The sequence below is a fragment of the Panthera uncia genome, assembly GCF_023721935.1.
Source record: "Panthera uncia isolate 11264 chromosome C1 unlocalized genomic scaffold, Puncia_PCG_1.0 HiC_scaffold_4, whole genome shotgun sequence".
NCBI lineage: Eukaryota > Metazoa > Chordata > Mammalia > Carnivora > Felidae > Panthera > Panthera uncia.
The window spans coordinates 74,539,706-74,556,321 of NW_026057585.1; the positions used below are offsets into that span (position 1 = coordinate 74,539,706).

Here is a 16,616-nt window from a genome sequence, read left to right on the forward strand (position 1 = left end):
TTATCTGCTGATCGGCTCATTCTGCTTAGAGTTTCTAACCCCATTTAGCTTTATGTGGCACACAGCTGCAGCTTGCTAAGGCTCATCTAGGTCTCTGTGTCAAAGCCACACTGCCAAAGGGCAGTGGGACTGGAGTTTGGGGCCATCCATGGAAACAATCTATCAAGTCTGGAGAAGGGCAAGTCTAAAGTACTTACCCCAATCCTAAAAGCTTTGATTATTTCCCCCTTCCTCCCACACAAGGTTTGGTTGGTTCCCCCCTGGGACCTGGGAATATCCTTTTATTTTGTGCCCCCTTCCAGCCAGACACCCTCCAGGCTAAACCAGTATGTTCTCCTCCTGCTCCCACACACCCGTGCTGACTTCTAGGCTCACACAGAGATGCCCCTTGTCTGCTTCCTGACCTGTGCCTTGGGATAGGTGGCACAAGTGGCTGCACCCTAGGCTCTGCACCAAGGGGAGACAGTGCCCTGGAACTCCAGACCAATTGTCTTTGGTTCCCAAACTCCTTTTCTACTCTTCCTCCTTTCAGTCACTCCATAGCCTGTGACTAACCACCCCAAGCTCTGCAGGTGGAACCTGTGAACACGCACCCTCTGCTGGCCCTCAAGGGGCCAGCAAGAACCTGGGTTCGGAGTCCCCGGGTGTCTCCCGGGCCTGAGTCCCCCGCCAGGCTGAGGGGACCTGGTCTTACCAGGGACTTTAAAGACCCTTGGTTGAGAATAGCTGCCCAGCTGGGCCCTCTATTGTGTGCCCGGCTAGGAGCAGAGTCCTGCTCCTGGACGGAGCTGTCCATCCACCACCACCCCCTCTCCCTCTTCAGAATAGACTAGGGTCTGGGAGAAGGGGACGCCAATCGGATCCCCAGGGTCCTGGCACGAGAGGGGAAAGAGGCGGGTTAGCTTTTGGCGGGGTGGACAAGGGGCGGGGGGGGGGGGGGGGGGGAATCTAGCTTTTCATTTTCTTCTTTGGGGATCACTATCCTGGGAAAAAAAGTTGTGAGGCCTCTCCTTTCTGGGTGCCCCTGAGCACCAGTGAAGAACACGATCCCCGAAATCCGGAATCCGCAGCGGCCCGCAAGCCCAGCTTTAGGGCCCCTCCCCCTGCGAGTCCCAGAGGCCAAACCCTCCCTAGTGCCCCCTCCCCGCCGCCATTCATTCCTGGACTCCGCTGCCACCCAGTACACATCCCGCAAAGAGCAACGCGAGGGCAGCGAGGAGGGCGATTTTAGCCACCCTCCCTCCCGCCCCCCGCGGGCTAGCGCGCGCACACTCCCCGCCGCGGCCCGCCCCCTTCTCACGCCCGGGACGCGCCTCCCTGCTGCAGCCTAGCCCTGCCAGCGCCGCGTCCCCGCCGCCGCCTGCTCCCGCCGGCCGGGTCGCAGCCGGATCATGGAACTCGGGGACCCCCGCGAGCCCCGCGAGCCCCGCGAGCCCAGGCCAGGGGCAGAGACCGCGGCGGCCCCGCGATGGGAGGAAACCAAGACTTTCTACGATAACCTCGCGCCCAAGAAGAAACCCAAATCGGTAACATCAGGGCCTGGGTACGGAGGAGGGCTGGGGAAGGGTCACCGGGGGAGGGTCGTAAGCCCCCTAGAGAGGGGCCCGTGGCGGCCCTCCGGGAGGGGAGGCGGCTCCTCAGCACCAGAATGCGCCGGGCAGTTGGCGCTGGCTCACGTTTATTTTGGGAGCTCCGCGCCGGTGTTGATGTTGTTGTTTTAACCGGCGCTCGGGTTCCACGCCAGGACCCCCTCCCCCATGCTGTCATCAGGGCCCAGCTCCTCTGACAGCGGGCGGCCAGGGGCGCGCGGACAGCAGCACTTGTTGGCAAAACGGGTCTGCGGCGCCTACGGAAGCGCCCCGGGCTCGGGTAACCTGACACTGGAAACCCGGCTCCTCGCTGTGCGCTCAGGTCCCTGCGATCTGGGCACCGGGCCCCGGACCCGAGCGCCTGCGTTCGGACTCTGGCTCAAGGCCCTGCGCCCTGGGCTCAGGGTGCTGCGCTGCCCGCGTCCTAAGCTGCACTGGGATCTTCGCTCTGTGTTCAGGGCTCCCGACGCTGGACTCCGCCGCACAGCTCCGGGCTCTGCTCCCATCCCAGTAGTCACCAACATCCCCGTGCCCCCCATGGTGGTCCCAGCCCTCTGATACTCACACAGAGGAGAGAGCTCCTCTCCCCATAGGACAGATTCGCCTTGGCCTTGCTCATCCCTGCTTCCCAGATCTCACAGCTTGGGAAGGGGACTGAACGGAGGTTGGCCCAGAGGCATCCTCTAAACAGCACCAGCCTGACCTTAAAGCATCCTGCTGCTTCCCTCCAGCCTTCCCCAGGAGGCCCACCCTGTCAACAGTCATTCCCTGCAGCACCTCTAGGCCCTCCCTGCTCAGCAGTGGGGATTGAGAGATGAACTGGGTTGAGTCCCTGCCTCAGGAGCTCACAGTGCACTGAGGGAGACCCTGGACATAGTGAGACCTCAGATAAAAGACCCTACAAGGTTCCTGGGATGGGGGGAGAGGGAGCATAGGGGAGCAAGTGACGGCCCACGAAGGAAGGCTTTGTAGAGGTGGTATCTGAGCTCACCTTAAAGCCTGAGTAGACAGCATTTCCCAGGCAGACAGGAAAACAGGATGGGCAAAAGGCTTGGGGATGTCTTTGAGCGGGAGAACGCAGGATCTTTGAGAGATACATCAGAGCGATGCCAGAGACCCACATGGGGCCTTGAGTGCCATATTAAGGAGCCTGGGTATTCAGTGGGTTAGGGGTTTTAAAACTAGGTTCCATTGGGGCCCCATGTTTCTGGGGGTCTGCTTATATGCAGATCAAATTTATTTTCATTTTCCTTCCAACTTCCTTTTAAACAATTAAAATGTGTAATAAAGCTCAGTTCCCTCAAATGTGTTATGTGGACGTCTTAGCACCTTGGATACCACCAACATATTAACTTATGCTGCAGGTTCTTTTTTTTTTTTTTTTCTTTTTTAGCAAAACTCAGAATAAAGCTTTCCCTGTGAACTGCTTAATAGAAGATTATCTTGAAATTGCTGGCAATTACTATTGCTGAGTATCTTGAGACTTGTGGTTTAAAACAATACAATTTTTTTTTTTTTTTTTTTTTTTTACCATTTACAACTGCTTATTGGTGTGACTCAGGACTTTCTCAATACTGTGCAAAAACCAACAAACACAGAAACAAATAACTAGATGATGAAGCGTAAGTCTGCATTGGCAGCCTAACCCCCAGTTTCAAATTTATCACCTGTACAACTGTGCCATTTCCATTGGTTGACATTATAATATGTCATGTGCATGTAATACATTTGAATCAAATAGTAAATTAGTAAAATAAATTTATACTCATAAGCTATAGTAATATCTGATTTACATATTGGGGTTCTGCCCAGGAGTTCATTGAAATAAAAGTTTAATCTTCTTTTTAAAAAGTATGACAACGATTAGGGTGCTATTGAAGGATTTTTCAGCAAGGGATTAACTTGGTCCCATTTCATTTTAGCAAGATCGTTCTGGGGCTGTGTGGGAGATGGCTGGGAGAGGGTGAGTCTGGCAGCAGGCAGACCAGTGAGGAGGCTGGTCCCTGCCTGAGGAGGAAGTTTGACTAATGTCATGGCCATGGCCCAGGGGATGGAGACTGGGACGGGGGTCGTGTGTGGAGCTCACCAGTGTATCTCCTCCGTGGAACCAGGGAGCTCAGGTCCAGTTGTCAGTCATGACCCCTGATGCATCATGGTCCTCTGGGAGGCCAGGACCTGGCGGCCTCCCAGCCCCCCGCTCCTTCCTGTAGCAGCCTCCCCTCCCAAAGGCTATTTTGGGGGCTTTAGGCCTCCTGGGCCCCATTAGAGCTTATTCTCATTCCTGGGGGCTTGAGTGAAATATTTAAGCCCTGAAAGCCCATAGGAGCCCCTCACCTCATGGGGTCAGAGAACTCCTCAGTCCAGACCTAGCTTGTCCCTCTCTCTTCCAGCAGCTCTTCTCCCAGCATGACTTTTTAGAAATAACAGCTTTTGGCTACGTTCCTCTCTTGGGCCCAACAGGCAGAATCTTGTCAGTCTAAATGAGAGCTCCTCTGGCAGGCTGGGCAGGGCCGCCTTTCCTGCATTATCCCCCCTCACCGGTCTCCCAGCGCCCACCCGTGAAAGGCAGAGAGAACTGGCAGGACTGTGGCTCCCTGGAGCCCAGTGTTCTCGGGCTGAATCCCTGGTCTGGGAGAAGGGTTGCTCTGACCCAATTCCCGGTCTGGAATCTGGATTTCCTTCTGCATTCTGGAGGAACTGTTCCCAGGTATGCCTGACAACACGTGAAGGGGTGGCCTTCCTCTGCAACCGGGTCCAGGGGCCTCTCCAAGTGCTTGGCTTCTCCCCAGCTCTGGTCAGCCCTTCACCTGTCCCTTCAGCTCTGCCTAAAGCCTGGAGAGGCCACTCTCTCTGTATCTCTCACAGCAGTTCATGCCCTCTGGGCCCTAAGAACCTATCCCACTTGTACAGTGTCAAAGCAGATGGAGCTGGCAGAAGGGTCCTGCCCTGGGGACCTCCATTCTGAGGAGAGAGAGAGAGCCCTGCCCATAGGAACCTCCACCTTAGGGCATAGTGTTCCCTCATCATTTCTCTCAAATCTGTAAGGGGAAGTCTGTGTGGGCCAAGGATCCCAAGGAAGTGGCTGACATGGAAGGGGTTGGGGTCATCTGGGAGCAATCAAGGAGGGGTTTATGGGGGGAGGTGCTGCTGTGTGGACAGAGGCCAAGTTAGAGACCAGAGACTTGGGATCTTCCATACCTGGCTCTGCCTTGACTTTGCTGTGTGACCTAGAGTAATACTCTGCCCCTCTCTGAGTCTACTCCCCCATTTATAAAAGAAGAAAGGCAACTGGGATGTTTTTCCTGGGATGGGATGGGGTCTGAATAGCTCAGCCAGAGGGGACCCAGAATGCAGTAGTCTGGCAGGGACTGTGGGACAGCAAGTGAGGAGCGAGACCTTGGCTGGCTGCCTGGTTTGGAGCGGCTGACTTGGGAACCTGCCTGAAGGGGCCGAGAGGGCAGCTGGCTGTCTGTCCTTGAAGGGGTGATGGGCCTGTCCCTGGGGGCAGGAAGCCCAGGGGGTGGAGCAAGCTCAGGCCCTGTCCTGAAGCCCAGCAGGTTTCCTGGGTTTATAAGAGTGGTCTCCCCACTCCCCCTATCCCACCCTCACCATCCCTGGCCAGGCCTCTATCACCGCTTTCCTTTTGGTCTTTTAACTTTACCTTTTTTCCTTGAAAGCTCACAGTTGCCAAGGAGATCGGGAGGTACCCAACCCATGATCAGGGGGTGCTTGGCAACTGGGAGAGGCACTTGGGTTGAGTCCCAGAGAAGAGGCACCTGTCTTGTCACTGCCTTTCCCTGGCCCTGCTGGCCACAGACACCATCTTGGTTGGGGTAAAAGTCAAATGCAAACTGAGGTTTACCACAGGAGCTTGGGGAACTCTTTGGTCTTCTGTTACTACTTTGAGGTTTAGAGCTCCATTAGCCACTAGCCATTCGTAGCCACTGAGATTTACATTGATTAAAACTCAATGCAATTAAAAATCCAGTTCCCCAGTCTCACTAGTCACATTTCAAGTTGCTCCGTAGCCACACGTATCCACACAGACAGCACTGAACGTGTCTATTATCACAGAAAGTTCTACTGGACAATGCTGTTCTAAAGGATGGCACAGATCTCTGCCTTGGGGGTAGATCATAAGCTCCATGGGAGCGAGGATCATGCCTGTATTGTTTCCTGCCATGTCTCCAGCACGGTGCCTGTCACATGGTAATCGCTCAATGTTGTCAACTGATTGGGACCCAGGCTTGACTCCAGAGGGAAGCAATGGGGTTGAGTGCATGGCCCACAGTGCTGGCAGCAGCAGGTCAGAATTTGAGGCCCATTTATGAGTGTTACTCCCACCTTGCACCTGTGTTTCCTCATCTATAAAGTGGGAATCACAGTTCCAGGAATGCTCAGGCCACACAGATGTGCTGGGACTCTGGGTGCGTGTGCACCCACAGGCAAGCACCCACATTCTAATCCTCCCCGCGGATTATAAAGGGTCCAGCTGCTGTCTGTGGTGGCGCCCCTTTCCCCATTCCACTGCAGGTGGTGAGGGAGCTCTGAGGCCCTCTCAGGCCCCGACAGAGGCCTTCTAGCACCTGCCCCCTCTTCTGGGCTCATCTCCACCCACACCTGCCCTGGTCTCTGCTCACCTTTGTGAATGCACTGTGCACGTGTTCACCTCCTATGCCTCCCTTCACCTGACTTCTCCTTCCGGGCTCCATGCAAATACCTCCTCTCCCGTGGCAGCCTACTGTGAACCCCTGTCATCAAAACTCTGCTTTCACCTGTGTTCTATTACTCATTCTAACCCCCTTTTGTGTCTCCGTTTACCTGCTTTTCTTCCTACTAGCCTGTGACTCTGAGGGCAGGAGCCAAGTCACTACCAGGGCCACTCCCAGGCAGAGCCCAGGGTCCTGGCACAAAGGACCAGTTAATGGTTGTAAAATTTGCATCAACCAAAAAAGTATTCTCTGAGCACCCTACCATATGTCAAGCAATCTGAGCAGATCGGGCTACTGCGCTGGAATGTCCAGTTCTCATTAAGTTTGTCGTGGCAAATACTGTTTCTCGTTGAAACAGATTACTTGAGCATTGCAAATTTACTGAGCACCTGCTGTGTGCTAGGCACAGTTTTAAGCACTCTAGATACAGTAAATAAACAAGATAGTCCTGGTTCTTGCTCCCTCAGAATTTAAGCATGGTTCCTGCTTCCTCCCCAGATCTGTCTAGAAATGGAAATCGTTAAATGAAGGCTGCACTAAATTTGATTAAAAAAGGAAATCTATGAGAGGAGTAGCAAGCCCAGGACTAGGAGCAAGGGGTGACTTCCTGCAGGCAACATGCAGTTTGAGATCTGCAGGTTGGGTAGAAATTGGCCACATGGAGGGGTGCCTGGGTGGTTCAGTAGGTTAAGCATTTGACTTTGGCTGAGGTCATGATCGCATGGTTTGTATGTCGGGCTCTGTGCTGACAGCTTGGAGCCTGGAGCCTGCTTTGGATTCTGTGTCTCCCTCTCTCTGCCCCTCCCCCTCTCATGTTCTCTCTCTCTCTCTCTCTCTCTCTCTCTCTGTCTCTCTTTCTCAAAAATAAACACTAAAAAAGAAGTTAGCTAGATGGAGTCAAGGAAAGAGCAGATCAGGCAGAGGGGACATCACATGCAAAGGCTCAGAGACAGACAGAAGGGTATGTTCGGACATGAGAAAGGTCAGACTGAACAAAGTGGGATGACAGGAAGGTGACAGTGGAGAGAGATAGGGGTCTGTCTCAAAGGGCTTTCTACTCCATACTCAAGGCTATGGAACAGAACTTAAGAAGAGTGGGTACCACTGAAAGGGGGAGGGTCATCATCAGATGTGAACTTGAGAAACATCCCCTGACAACAATATGGATGACCTGGGGTGGGAGATGGTGATGGGCTCGACTTTGGCAGGGAAGACACAAAGAAGTAGATGGATTCTATACAGTTGACGGGTTTTGGTGATTGATTAATTGATTGATTGATTGGTGGGGGAGGGGGAATTGAGGAACAGGGAGGAGCTGAGGTTGACATCTCAGCTCTGACCTTAGTGTTGAGTCCATGGTGGTGCTGAGAATGAGATGAGGAGGTGGGTGGGGGATCAGGTTTGGAGGTGCAAGGGGTGGTGGGAATTCAGCTTTGGGCACGTTGAGTTTGAGTGTCTGTTGATCAACTGGGCAGTTAGATGTAGAAGTCTGGAGCTCGGGAGAAAGATCCGGGCTGGAGATAAATTTTCTTACGTAACTGCTACGTTTCTGGGCACCATTTCTTCCTAAGGGGCATATAGCTCTCATTTGGTAATGGAACCCATCAGGAGACCATCTTGGGCATCAATACTCTGGCTACATACACTGTATTCATTTTTCCATTGTGTCCAAATAGCTGACTAGATTGCAGACTGCCCAAGGGCATATCCCTCCCACCAGATCATGCTCCTTGGTGGGGAGCCACCATCTCCCTCAGTTCCTGGCTGGGTCCCGCATGGAGGGGGTCCTGACCCAGGTCTGCCCCTGCCCGAGGCTGAGGCTTCTTACAGCAGAGACGGGGCCTGGGTCTTCTCCCTGTCCCCAGTGCCCAGGGAAGCTGGCATGTGCGACCTGCCTCAGGGAGTGTGAGTAACAGCCCTCCTCCTGCACCTGCACAGCCCAAGCCTCAGAATGCTGTCACCATTGCTGTGTCCTCCCGAGCCTTGTTCCGCATGGACGAGGAGCAGCGCATCTACACGGAGCAGGGCGTGGAGGAGTATGTGCGCTACCAGCTGGAACATGAGAATGAGCCCTTCAGCCCCGGGCCGGCCTTCCCCTTCGTGAAGGTGGGTGCCATGTAGTGCTTTTGTGGGGATCAGAAAAAGCACTCCTAGGTGTTTGAGTAAGGAAAGCCACCCCCCCCCCCACCCCCGGGCAGATGCCAGCCCACGGGAACTTGGCTTGGCAAGGGGACAGAGCCATTGTGGGAAGAAGCTGCCCCATCCTCTGCGCTAATGCAGCCCGCTCCAGGTAACTAGCTTGGTGAGTGGAAATGGACTGGATTTCAGCCTCCACTCACCCCTTTAGTGAGGCGCCCCTGTGCAGCCATCAACCAGCATGATGGCTGAGGTTAGGATGAGACAGTCCAAGTCCACTGTTCTCACCCCTGGCCAGTCCCTGACCTCCCCTCTCCCACTCTCCCACCATTAGATCCCAGCTGACCCCCCTCCTCCCCAGCCCTGGCTACCAACTCCAGATATCAGTCCCCGGGGCTCTGAGCAAGAGGGTCCTCTCTCCCATCCAGGCTCTGGAGGCTGTGAACAGGCGGCTGCGGGAGCTGTACCCCGATAGTGAGGACATCTTTGACATTGTCCTCGTGACCAACAACCACGCTCAAGTGGGCGTCCGTCTCATCAACAGTATCAACCACTACGGTGAGCATCAGGGGCTTGGCCATGGGACACCCTTACTAGAGGCTTGGGGATAGGGCCACACTTCTGTAGGAGGGAGGTGATACCAACTGAAACCTGAGCCCAGGGGTATGCTAGTAAGCTGGGTCTTTAAGAAAACAAAACAAACAAACAAACAAACAAAAACTCTGATTGCCATCTTAGGGCATAAATATTCCCACCATGGCTGGTTTCAAGTTGTCAACAGTTGAACAATCTAACTGGCTCAAAAAAAAAAAAAAAAATCCCTGAATGCTTAACATTAGGCTCTCGCAAGCTGGTACAAGCCAGCTCCGGTACACCACTGCACAGGCCACCCTGCCTATGCATTGGGCAGGGCACTTGCTGCCTCCGTGCCTCAGTTTCTCTGTCTTCAGTGGGGCTCACAGGCCTCACAAGGCTGCTAGGTGAAGTAGGTGCAGTTGTCAGAGAGAAGGGACTTTGTGTCTTAGTCCAAACTCTTGATTGGAAGTAATAGATCCTCCAGGGCTAGCTTTATAAGTTTACAAGTTCTTGTTTTAAGCAACCAACAGAACTTCGGTGGCATTTTTAAAATTCTAACTTCAAATCGCTGGGAGCGATGATATTCAAAATATTTAAGTGCCCTAGGACATAAGCACCTAGTAAACAGGAGACACCATCTACAGTACTGGAGCATGGCCTTCAAGGGCCCCTGCTGCACCAGGCATTAGCCCTTCCATTGTGGATTGTCCCTCATGGGGGCTAGGGTAGTGATGGAATAACTCAGTGGGCTCAGACAGCCTCTTAACCAACCACCAAATTTTTTATAGCCTCCGCACACAGGGGCAGGGAGTCACTATCAGCTAAGGCTTGGAGAGGATCTGATTGGCCCAGCTTGGATCAGGTGTCTGCCCCTATCCAATCAGCTATGGCCAGGAGGGCCAGGCTTGGCTGGGGACCCACCTTTTGTAGTACTGTGACTACCTGGCAAGAAGATATTACCCTGAGCCAAGCAGTCACTCCTGGTTGCCCATCCATGTTACATGAATGAAGGATGGAGGGGCTCAGAGAGGGGAATGGTGACGTAAAATCACTCAGAGAATCCCTCTGCTGCCCCACCACCACTCAGAACCAATATGGCACCCACTGGACACCAAAGGACCACTCTGAGGCCCTGAGGGTTGACTCGGGCATCACCTGGGTATTCTCTACCTCCTCCCCAGACCTGTTCATTGAGCGGTTCTGCATGACAGGTGGGAATAGCCCCATCTGCTACCTCAAGGCCTATCACACCAACCTCTACCTGTCAGCTGATGCGGAAAAAGTGCGGGAAGCCATTGATGAAGGTGAGTCAAACTGGGAAGGGAGAATATGGGGGAGTCTGACAGAGGGGTTTCGGGGGGTGCGGGGCCTGGTCCTAAAGCTCTGAGCAGGTGCTAAAGGTTACCATGGTAAGTGGAAAGGAAGTACCTTCCTTAATTCCTATGACCTGTACTCCCTTCTAAGAACACTCCGGGTCAGTAGTTCTGATTCCTGTGTGACCATGAGCAGCCTCCGCCCCTCGCAGGGCCAGTGGGGAAGAAGGTCAGTATCTAGAACATCCTGAGCACTGCGGTCTGGGAAATGGCTGGCATTGCAGCAGCTGGCCTGGCCGTGCCGAGGTGAAGTTAGGAGACTCAGCTGCAAGTACTGACGAAGAGAATTTCCCAGAGTCCATGTGTCTCTCTCAAGTGGCAGTTTGGGTGGCATCCACAGTCTCGGCCCTCCTGACAGGGTGCATATCCCCCTTGCTCGTGGAAGAAAACGGGCCCAAGGGGAGGAAGGACTGTCCCCCTGCCTGAGACGGCTCCTCAGGCTGAACACTACTGGTGGGTTTCTCTATCAACCAACAATATACCCACTTTCCTCTTCTTTCATGCTGTCTCCTGCCTAGAAGCCTGGCCTCTTTCCCACTGATGCCTCACTCTTTTGAGTTGCTTTGGGCTCCAAGAGGCTTTCTTTAACCAGAAACCGGAAGTGATTTCCCTAGGCAGATGTCACACCCTCTGGTTGGGGCCTTGGCACTGGCCTGCATGTGTGTCTCTATATGTCTGTAATTTGAGCTCAGGCTAGCAAGCAGGGGATGGTCAGGAGGGAGGCCCTGCCCAGAGTCGGGTGGTCCTGGTTCATCTTGGCTCCAGTGTTGCAGGTGCTGAGAAGGTGCCTGGCCTGATGCCCAGGACCTGGTCCTACTTAGAGCATCCTCAGGCTGCTGAAGGGAGCCTGGCGCTGCTCTCTCCTCGCAGAGCTCTGCCCTAGTCCAGCCTCTGTGAGCCTAGATTCCCAAGAGCACGGCTGAAGCAGCCTTTGGAGAGATGGTAGCTAGAGAACAGATCCCCAGGCCTCCAGCCTCCTAGCGCTGGCTCTCTGCTGTCCAGTGCTGCTCTGGTCTGGGGCCAGGGCTCCCACAGGCATCCCTGACCCCTGGAGAAGCCCAGGCTTGCAGAGATTCTATGTACACAGTCACATAGCATTGGGACTGCCCTTGATGGTCACCCATGTTGCTTTAAGGAGGCCTGAGTGGGGCATACCTGGTGGTCACTGTGACAGTGGACTGGGGGTGCCTATAGGCTTCAGCCTGGAATCTCAGCTCCAGACAGAGCTCAGACACCCTTAACTCTACCTTGGTCCAGAGAAGGTGAGAGACTTTGCCAGAATCAACAGGAGAGTGTAATTGAGGCCAAGCCCAGGTTGGGGCTCCTTCCCAGCCCCTAGCGAGTCAACATCAGGTGACTGTAAGGAGCTCCTAGAAGGACAAAAGTGACCTGAGGGGCTCTTCCTTCCGGTCAGGACTGACATTCAGCTGGTATACCAGCATGACCTTACTAGGTATTAAAGAACTGAAATTTCTCCCTACTGATTGATAAACAGCTGCTTCCCTGCGTTTGCTGAATGACCCCTATTTCCTGCTGCCCCCACCCCAGACCTTCCCACACAGCAGCAACTAAAAGGAAACCCTGACCTGGGCCAGCACCCTCAAAGTCCTACTCAGAGCAAAAGCCACTGTCCATTTTTATTGGCCAGTTTTTAAATATTCTGAAAAATGAGCCCTCATTAGCCTTGCTCTGACTCCTGGGTGAGGCCAGTGGGACATGAACAGCCTGAGATAGCGGTCTCCTGGCCCCACACAGCTGAGGCAGGTGTCAGGGCACCCCCCCCCCCCCCCCCCCCCCCCCCCCGCCCAACCAAGCACGCCCCCCCCCCCCCCCCCCCGGGGGGGGCCCCCGGGCCCCCCCCCCCCCCCCCCCCCATTGCCTAGATGAAAGCAGACAACGCTTGCCTCTCTCTGCCCAGGGATTGCAGCCGCCACCATCTTCAGCCCCAGCAGGGACGTGGCTGTATCCCAGAATCAGCTGCGCGTGGCCTTCGATGGGGATGCTGTGCTCTTCTCCGATGAGTCGGAGCGCATCGTCAAGGCCCATGGGCTGGACAGGTTCTTCGAGCATGAGAAGGCCCACGAGAACAAACCTTTGGCTCAGGTGCTCCACACACTCCCCAGAACCCCTGAGAGGGGCAAGGAGGGTCCCCAGAACTTGCCCTTGGCTGGAACTTTGAGCCCAGAACCAAACCCCAAGCTCAGCCCAGAATCCAGCTGGGTCCCCTCAACCAGGCCTCCAGCCCTCATCCCTCTCACCTGACCCCTGGCTCCCCTCAATGAACCCCATCTACCTCAGTGCAATCCCACCCCCCTTTTGAAGCCCCCATTGTCTAAGTTCCCCTGCCCTCTCCGAAGCTTCCCTCCTCTCTTCAAAGGCCTCACCCTCTCCCCAGCGCTGCCATCTTCTCTCTGGAGCCTTTGTTCCTTCTCTGAGATTCCCTCACCCCTCTGAGTAGTCTCCCAGGTCCTCAAGAAGCTCCCATTTACCTCACTGGAGAAAAGGAAAAGCTGGACGGCTCCTCAGGGGGCAGGAGATCCAGACGAGGGTGGGGTCTGCAGCAGCCTACCTGCTTTGGGCCACACAGGCCCTCCCACCTCCTGCCATCCATCCCTTGGCCACCGGGAGGCTCAGGGGCCCTCCCATGACTTGGAGTCTCCCTGAGACTGTGCCCTGGAGCCTGTGAAAACCCCCTGGGGTTAGAAGTGTTGGGATTCTCAGACCCCCTGGGAGCTCCTATTTGCGCTTTTAACAAAAATCTCGTTACTCAATAATCCCAGAACCTCTTTCTCCAGAGCTCAGCAGGCTCTCTGTAGTTGTGGCCCCCGGATAGTCATCCAACTTGCATTCTTTTGGGATTCCTCTGAAATCCCCGGGAATCCAGAGCAGGACAGTTTTACCACTAAGTGGTAGGCAGAGTCCCAGGAGAACACTGCTTGCCAGTGACCCCTGTTTCACTGGCTCACCCAGCCAGTGAGGGGTCTCCAAGATTAGTAGCCCACAGGCCCTCATCTCCAGCTGCTGTTGCGATTTCCCTCTTCATCAGCATCTGGTTCTTTATTCACACATCTTCATTAAGCTTTGTTGTTCTAGGCACAGTAGAGAGTAAATCCTTTCCCTGACCCTAGAGAGCTGGAACACGACACCCTGAGCCACCTGTGCCCAATGGGTAGGGTCGATATTCAGCAGGTACCCATTGGTCTGTCTGTCCCAGTTATTTGCAGCTGGAGGGTGCCCATGCCATAGTTACTAAGTATTTTTAATATCCTCCCTGCTGATGAGCACAGAAGGCCACACTTACACAGCTGCAGGACAGACACCCATGTACCTGGTGGGCACATGGATGGACGTACAGAGTAACAGTTGCTCTGGTATGGTTATTCTGACACAGACATCCCCAATCACAGCAGTGTGGAGACCAGACCAGTATAGGTACCTACAGTCCCCTTGATGCACACAGTGGCCCTAGCAGGCATAGCGGAAGTGGGAGATTTGGGGATCCCGAGAAGCTTTCCTGTCCCAAACAACAAGACGCTCGTGCTTTAGGAAGGAGCCCAGCTGGAGGGGGGAGGGGGCAAATGTTTGGGAGACGGACGGGCTCACAGTGTTCCCTTGCCTTCTTGTAGGGCCCCTTGAAGGGCTTTCTAGAGGCACTGGGTAGGCTGCAGAAGAAGTTCTACTCCAAGGGCCTGCGGCTGGAGTGTCCAATCCGTACCTACTTGGTGACGGCACGCAGCGCGGCCAGTTCTGGGGCCCGGGCTCTCAAGACCCTGCGCAGCTGGGGCCTGGAGACAGACGAAGCCCTGTTCCTTGCGGGAGCGCCCAAGGGCCCCCTTCTTGAGAAGATCCGCCCACACATCTTCTTCGACGACCAGATGTTCCATGTGGCTGGGGCTCAGGAGATGGGCACAGTGGCCGCCCATGTGCCTTACGGTGTGGCACAGACACCCCAGCAGGCTGCACCTGCGAAGCAGGCCCCATCTGCACAGTAGCTGAGCTGCCAGCTCCAGGCACAGCCCCCTGTCATATACTTCACCATGTCGTCCAGTGGACCCTTCTAGTTCCTCACCACTCTGTCCTACACGACTGCTCCCATCCCCACGAGTGAGGGACTGGTGGGGAATTATGCGAACTGAGCCAGAATTCTCACCAGCCCCTCTTTCGGGCAAACACTGTGCCATGATTCCGGCAAGGAGAGGAAGACTGCAGAGTAGCTGGGTTGCAGAGAAAGTTGAGGGAACGAGGGCGGCAGGTCAGAGGAGCCAGGGTGGGGCCTGGTCAGAGGAGCCAGGTAAGAAGGGAAGGGCCCTGAGATGAAAACCAGCTCAGTGGGATGCAAGGAACATGGCTTTGAGAGAGAAGGCATCTGGCTTCTAAGCTCCGTCCTGGCATTAGCTGTCTGACTTCGGGTAAGTCCCTCCCTTTCATGGCCCTCAGTTCCCCCATCTTGTAGGTGGTTTTCAAAGTCTCCTTCAGCTCAAGAAGCTTGGTTTAATAAGATTGCCCTGTGATAGGGCCGCTGCTAGTCCGTATGGTACATTTGTTCAATTAGAGAAGAGCACTGTCTCTAGAATGAATTTCAAAAAGACGGCCCTTCCTGGGGGTTGGCCCAGACCCACACTGGAGTCCTTGCCTTGCTCGGCAGCATGTAGCCTGTTTTTCAGCCCCCACTGGCTCCTCAGGCCAGAGGCCTTTGTCAGATGGGCAAAATGCACAATTGTCTGCAGCAACCCTACCTCTAATGCCCACACGTTTGGAAACCACTGGACAAGATGGCCCATCTGCTCCCTGTGATCCTCTACTCTGAGTCATGCACCAGGGGTCAGCTGCCAGGGGCAGGGTTTGCGGAAGGAGAGAGGAGCCAATTTAACCTGCGCGCAAGCTCTCCTTCCACCAGCAGGGGGCACTGCAAGCTCTCCCGGGGAGGAGTGGTGGTGGCAGCCTGCCCAGTGCTCCCTTTGCTTTTGCTTTCAGCCAAATTTCCTTTTGTTCCTGCCTCCCAACCCCCTCAGCTCAGCCCCCCCCCCTCCCTCAATGATCGCATCCTGCTGTGCTGCCTAGCAGCTCCGCCAGTGGGAGAAGAGGTGGGGTTTGGGGTTCACTGTTGTGGACCCAAATGCAGAGGAAGAAAGCTCAGGGGCTAAAGGGGGAGGTAGTCCTGCCTGCGTGGGAGGGACGGCCCACCCCGGGTGACGTGGGAAGGTCGGATCTGAGACAGTGACCAGCTAGAGAGCAAGGAGCTGAAGTGTGTGCACTAGCAAGATTCTCCAGCTATGGGACTGCGAGCGGAAGTACTGAGCTCTCTGTCACTGGGATGCTGTGCAAGGGACTCCAGGATGAAGTGACCTCCCCCTGCAGCGCCCCAGTGGATCCTCCACCCTTGCAGGAGCCTCTGCAGCCCCTTTGTCACCACTTCCCTCGGAGAACTCTCACTCCTTGATGAATCAGCCTCCTCCTTTGCAGACGAGCCTGGCTCTCCTTATGAAGGGAGGGTGGGGACACTGAGAACTTGTCCCTCAGGAAGACCCAGAAAGGGTGAGCAGCTGTCTGTGTGAGCGACTGATTGCCTGGCTCCGAGAAGAATCCCACCGTGAGCAAGCACTCCGTGAAGCAAGCCACAGGAACCATCATAGAGACAGGAGCCTGGAGGTGTGTGCAGGAGGGTTGGAACGGCTTATGAGGGCGGGAAAAGGGGGTGAAGGGCCACATGGGGCCTGACCTTCTGACCTTTGTCATTTTGAGGACTCGGCTCAGAGTCCGAATGGGTAATGGTTCTGGGCAGTGTAGGGCAGGTTAGTAGTTGCAGAAAGATAATCCAGGATGGAGAAAAAAGTGGGAAGACAGAGGTGGTTCTTAAAATGTTGGGGCCAGAAGAGAAGTGCTGGGTCTGATTTTCACTCTGTGTTGGGGGCTGCAGGGAAACTGGGGGGTGGGGGGTAGGTCTAGACCATGCTAAGTGCTTGGGGCAGACCCCACCAATGACTGCCTTATCACAGGAGGGGCAGGATTCTTCCCGCCAACAGAGGACGCCTCAGGGCAGAGGGTCTTGTTTTTGAGCTCCTCCCTCTGCTCCAAGCCCAGAGATAGTGAGACCTAAGAACAGCCTGCAGGAAAGACAGTGAGAGAGGCAGTTATCTTTGATCTTGACTAGACCACAAAAGGGCCTCTGTCCTCCCCCCATCAGAATCACCCCCTTGGACGAGCCTCTAGGGCTCACAGAGCCAGCCACA

At 54.9% G+C, this 16,616-nt stretch overlaps 1 protein-coding gene across 1 annotated transcript; it reads left to right on the top strand.

Annotated features, from left to right (window-relative positions):
• The first annotated feature begins 1,391 nt into the window (after window positions 1-1,391).
• On the top strand, window positions 1,392-15,403 carry NT5C1A (5'-nucleotidase, cytosolic IA). Its single transcript, XM_049617418.1, has 6 exons — window positions 1,392-1,526; window positions 8,240-8,407; window positions 8,866-8,995; window positions 10,195-10,317; window positions 12,305-12,489; window positions 14,013-15,403. The coding sequence occupies exons 1-6, from the start codon at window positions 1,392-1,394 to the stop codon at window positions 14,376-14,378; spliced, it is 1,107 nt and encodes a 368-aa protein (XP_049473375.1). The 3' UTR covers window positions 14,379-15,403.
• The last annotated feature ends 1,213 nt before the right edge of the window (window positions 15,404-16,616 follow it).

What these genes read in the sequence shown, in the direction of transcription:
- NT5C1A (XM_049617418.1), top strand. Translation starts at nt 1,392, where the DNA reads ATGGAACTCGGGGACCCCCGCGAGCCCCGCGAGCCCCGCGAGCCCAGG. An exon ending in CCAAGAAGAAACCCAAATCG is followed by an intron (nt 1,527 to 8,239) that starts GTAACATCAGGG and finishes GCACCTGCACAG; the next exon opens with CCCAAGCCTCAGAATGCTGT. An exon ending in CGGCCTTCCCCTTCGTGAAG is followed by an intron (nt 8,408 to 8,865) that starts GTGGGTGCCATG and finishes TCTCCCATCCAG; the next exon opens with GCTCTGGAGGCTGTGAACAG.